General features: G+C 39.5%; 1 protein-coding gene across 1 annotated transcript in view; it reads right to left on the minus strand.

The window, feature by feature from the left end:
- Positions 1 to 1,463: 1,463 nt before the first annotated feature.
- Positions 1,464 to 5,181, minus strand: part of csnk2a2b (casein kinase 2, alpha prime polypeptide b) — a 10,632-nt gene continuing 6,914 nt past the window's right edge. The window contains exons 8-12 of the mRNA XM_035665755.1: positions 4,510 to 4,611; positions 3,908 to 4,008; positions 2,576 to 2,724; positions 2,308 to 2,391; positions 1,464 to 1,597 (exon numbers count right to left, since the gene is read on the minus strand). Coding sequence (XP_035521648.1) covers positions 2,315 to 2,391; positions 2,576 to 2,724; positions 3,908 to 4,008; positions 4,510 to 4,611 — 429 coding nt within the window. The 3' untranslated portion in view covers positions 1,464 to 1,597; positions 2,308 to 2,314. The remainder of the gene's footprint in view (positions 1,598 to 2,307; positions 2,392 to 2,575; positions 2,725 to 3,907; positions 4,009 to 4,509; positions 4,612 to 5,181) is intronic.

The following is a 5,181-nucleotide window of genomic DNA, read 5'->3' on the forward strand; positions in this document are numbered from 1 at the left end:
ATTTAGTCAAGGTTCCAGTTTCTGGCTACATATGTATGATTCAGAAGGGGTTACAGGTTGGGTTTAAATAGAGCAGTGAAGGTTTCAATGGATCACCCATCTCTGTGGTTGTGTGAGTGGGGGTATGCTGAAAAAGGAATGGCAAATTCAAACAAAAAAAATAAATGGCAAGCATCTGTTTTTAAATCTCTTAAGTATGGATGGGAACTTGGGCCTAATTTGTAGTGGAGTCAGATATTGGCTCAAGCTTCAGCAATGAAACTGGCTTCTTTTCTTAGTTCACTTCTGGCTTTTATAGAATCCAGCCAAATTTGTCTATTTTTTTTTTTCTTTCTTTTTTAAAAATCTCTTTTAAAAATAACAATCATTTATAGTATCATTATTATATGTATCATGTTTGCTGTAACATACTACATTTTTATGATGCCCATTACATTTAAAATATCTATATAAATGTAACTTTACATTAATAATGTTATTGACTGTTTTCTGGTGGGCAGCAGATGTTGCTTTCCTACCTGCAGGGCTAAATACCATCCAAACTGAAAGTAATTTACAATGGAGCAAGCATTATTTAGTCTACCTTCCAAGTGGTAGAACGGGGTGGATAAAATAAAAGAAAACTACAATAGCAATACAATTCAAACAGCGGCCACAAACCACAGCCTCCAACAATGACAATGCAAGTAGAATCAGAAACTCTTCATGAAAGGTTTACTGCAGGACTAGTTTGGAATTTGCAGTGGTTTTGTTAGAACCCCATCTGTAAAAATTTTATGCTATTCTTTAGCAGGCAAGTGTAAGTGCTGTCATATACCCTCCAAAATGATAAATAATCCACCTAGACCACAAGGCAGAGTTCATCTAAAATAAAAATATTTATTTTCCGATTAAATATCATTATTATATCATCATCATCGTCATCATCATCATTCTATCTAGAGAGAGTCCACCATGCCACTTTCAGAACTGGAGTAGTGCTAAGACATCTGTCTGTCTGTTGGGGAACATGATGGGGAGGGAGGAAGGGGGGGCAGACAGACGGACGGATGAACAGGTCAGAGGAGGTTGGGGTGGGGGGTTGGTACTTGTACAGGCTCACACTCCTGTTCATTCTCCATGCTGATGCAAACAAAGAGGGGATGACAAAAATGAGACATAGAGAGGAGGAGGGACTGAATTGTCTTTAAAAGTAGTTTGTCCTTGTTGACCTACATGAGACTGAGCTGGGAGGAAAAAAGATGTTTTGGGGGATGATGGGGGAGCAGCTTCAAGCTCATTGGTCAGGCTGTTGGACAGGGAACCAGGACAAGCCAATCGCAGACTGATACAGAGGAGGAGGGTGTATGTATACATGTCTGCATGTGTGTTTGTATCGAGGGTGTGCTTGCATCAATATGTGTGTGTGTGTGTGTTGGGTGTGTGTGTGTTGTGTGTGGTGGTGGGTGTTTGTTGTGTGTGGTTGTGGTCCGTATACAATAATCCGTGTTGGTAACTGGTCAGAGTTACTTTGATCCATTGTCACTGTACACTTGTCAAAGTTACTGTCACAACCGGGTACAAAGTTGAGGTAACAAACATCCTTCTTCTTTTACTTCTGTAGAGAGAAAGAGAACGTAAGAGAGAGAGTGAGAAGGAGGAAAAGAAAGACGGGACATGATCACACAAATCATCACATTTTATGTTGGATTTTCCCAGTCTACTACACTGTGAATAGTGATAGCAAAAATGTTGTCACCCATTAATAATGCAGTCCTCTGACCCAGTGGTTCCTAACCTTTTTTCTTAAGGGACCCCTTTTCTATCATTGAGTAAACTGACAACCCCATATTTTATTTATTTCCTATTATATTAAATGCATAACAATAACAATACAGAACAACTGATAAACTGTCAAATAAGCCCAAATAGTGAACACAATAACTGCAGGAGGTTTGGGTAAAATTAGTGATTTAGATTCATTTTGAGCCGCAGCCTCTAGTTTCAGTTTAGTCAATATTGCACCAGAGGTTTCCTGATATTTTTACAAACTTTTTATACAATTCTGTCTGTACTAGGCATTTCTTATATTTTTAACAGACAAACATTCTTAATAGGCTTAGTGTTTGACAAATCCAATGAGGTGGGTGCAGTAGGTAACCTTTATAATAATTCTTTTCATATTTGCTGAATCTTTCACTGTATTCTGACAGTAGAACATGGGATACATAACCTTAAAAAAAAGTGTTTCTCAGTCCCTTTTGAATATTAAAAAAAAAACATGTAAAACAAATAAAAAATAAAAGTGACCAGTGAGTTTAGTGTTACCTGCATTTCACCGCGCCGTAGTGTTGCCACTGGAAACCATGTTGTTGTCGGAGTTTGACAGAGACTGCTCCTTTATTACTGGGTCTGCAGGAGGAGAGAGAAACCACGGTTTCACACTTAAGTTAATGCTACTAGGACCATTTTAAAAGCCAGAACAACACTCAGGTTATAAATGGAAAAAGGAGCCAGAGGTTCAGCTTTAATACTGAGCACATTTCCTGTTGTGTGTTGCCTGAGGAAGCTGTGTGGCAGTGTGTGTCTTGCTTACAGAAGTAGGGGTGCTCCATGGCCTCTGTGGCGGTCAGTCTCTGTTGGTGGTCATAGCGTAGCAGCTTGTCCAGCAGATCCAGAGCCTCAGGACTCACCAAGTGCTGGTTCTCTGTCTGCACAAACTGTTCCCACCGCTTCCTGCTCTGCCTGCAGACACACAGACACAGACACACACACACAGCTGCTGAGGGGACGCCTACTGATAGTGACCCATTTTGTTCATTATGCCTGAATAGCATTCATTGTGAGCTCCAAAGTTTGTTTCTGTATTTGTCTGTATTTGACTCCCTGAGAATGAGACTCTAATCAACTATCTTTCTTGATTCTGATTGGTTGTTTTCGTTCATGGCCAGTTGTCTCATGTACAGTACTACTGTCAGGAAACAAAGCAAATATAACAAGAAGTTATTTTTCTAAAAAAATTAGATAACCTATTTACCTACTGCAGCTTTAAGAAGTCCTCAGAAATATCGCTAAGACGGTCCAATTGCTGAATGATTCTAAATGTTTTTGTTTTTAATCTTTTTATTGTTTACCTCTTTGTAAATTCCTGCACCTTTTCCTTGTTTAGCCAAGTATTCTTCGTTACTACCTCCTAGCTTCTCAGATGTTTTTACTGTGCTCTTATTTTATGTTTCTATGTGTTTTTTTATTTTATGTTTGTACCTCCGGACTATTATAAATTAGGGTTCTCCCTCAGTGTGTCTTCCAAGGATTTAGATAAAGATGATGATTCTATCGACACTTCGCAGTGATACCAAGAAACATAACAATTTGTTAAAAAAAAGTCAAAGAAAACAAAAGCAAAATTAAATAAATGTGGAAATAAACTAAGTAAAACGGATGCTGCAAATATTTTATACCTATAATACAGACATAATAACAATCTGAGCCACTCAGTGGCAAACAAGCACTTTTGTGGACGTACTTCGACAGTGCGCAATTGCCCACAAGGATTATGTGGCTTGTTTTGCAGCTGCAGTGCTCTCACTCAATGCTGAACCAAATTCCATCCATACCATGTCGAAAAAAATACCTTTAAAGATTTCCTGACTACTACCACAAGTGTTGCGTGTGAGTCAGAAGAGGGCATATGCACGCTGAAAGTTTTAAAATATCAAATTAGCAGTTTCAGTATTTTCCTCAAGGACTTTATCAGGGCAGAGGCTCTTCTGATATTCATACTACGTTTCTTTGCTGCCCTTCAGGATATTTTTAGCCTGTATTCTAATTTGACTTCTACACTACATTCAGCCCCAGAGCAGCTTCTGTATGTAAAAATAAGCAGAATGTGATGGGAATCCCAGAGGCAAAGTCAGAGTGGACTTACTGTCCTAGCAGGTCTTTGAAGCGCGGGTCCAGTTCAATGTGGTATTTACGCAGGTAGCCGAAGAGCTCGTCTGTCCCCAGGACCTTGGCAATTCGCACCAACTTAAAAAACAAAACACACCAAGTTTAAAAGCTGTGTACCACTCTGAAATATGAACAAATGTTATCACATTATGGTTGACACATTTATTCACAAATAAAACTCTATTCAAGAAGATTATTCTTTCTTTGTTGGTTTTACTTGTCCCTGATAAGACAGCATTTATTTTCCCCCTTGTGAGAAACTCGACAGAGCCCCCTTCCTGTTGCTACTGTTGACACTTGAGAGCGAGGTACTACATCTGATAAAGGTCCAGGATACAAATACATGTTGTCTCCATTACGTTTGGGACTTCCTGTGCCTAACTGAGACACAGGATGCCCCAAACAGCCCTGCGTGTGCAGAAAAGCAAGCTAAACTATTAGATTTGTTTTCCTGTGTTTTTCAGTATGCGTGCATGGAATCTTTAATGAATGACCTTTACCTCGTGTGTCTCATTTGATACAAATGTGCTGCTGTTGTGTGCTAGTGTGTGGGAGCGGCGCAGTGCGTGTCAGAGGTACCTGGTCGTAGTTGTCTTGTCCGTGGAAGAAGGGCTCTTTCTGAAAAATCATACTGGCCAGCATACAGCCCAAGCTCCACATGTCTAGACTGTAATCATACATCTGAAACACAAAATCATCAAACAGCACTGCCGATGATGAGAACAACAGACGTCAGATTTATCCATGTGTGGTGATAACATTTTGACTGGCAACATTTTAAAAATGTATGTGTGTGTGTGTGTGTGTGTGTGTGTGTGTGTGTGTGTGTGTGTGTGTGTTGTGTCTTTGTTTGTGTGTGTGTGTGCAGTGATGTTGCAGTCCTGGGTCTCTTATGCATTCAAATCCAAAAGCACGTAGTCAACTCACACCCTATATTTGTATATATATCTGTGTTTTTCACAAGCAGGCTCGGTGGTGAACGACACGCTAACATGCTGACAGATTCTATGTTTTTGTATTTTTAGCTGAGATAGACAAGGATTTGTTATAATAGATGTGTGATGATGTTTTGCCCTCATTGTTCTCTGTGAAGTTTGCTTGAACTGATGTAAAGCACGGTGTCGGATCTAATTTATGCCGATTGGAAGAGTGCTTCATATGGATTCTGTAAAGTAACTGATAAATACTCTTTAGTGAGTTTGCATTGGCAGAAGGGAATTTGTACAATGAGAATATTTGACGGGGCAAGAT

This window comes from Morone saxatilis, unplaced genomic scaffold (assembly GCF_004916995.1).
Source record: "Morone saxatilis isolate NCDOM2014 unplaced genomic scaffold, NCSU_SB_2.0 Contig2, whole genome shotgun sequence".
Classification (NCBI taxonomy): Eukaryota; Metazoa; Chordata; class Actinopteri; family Moronidae; genus Morone; species Morone saxatilis.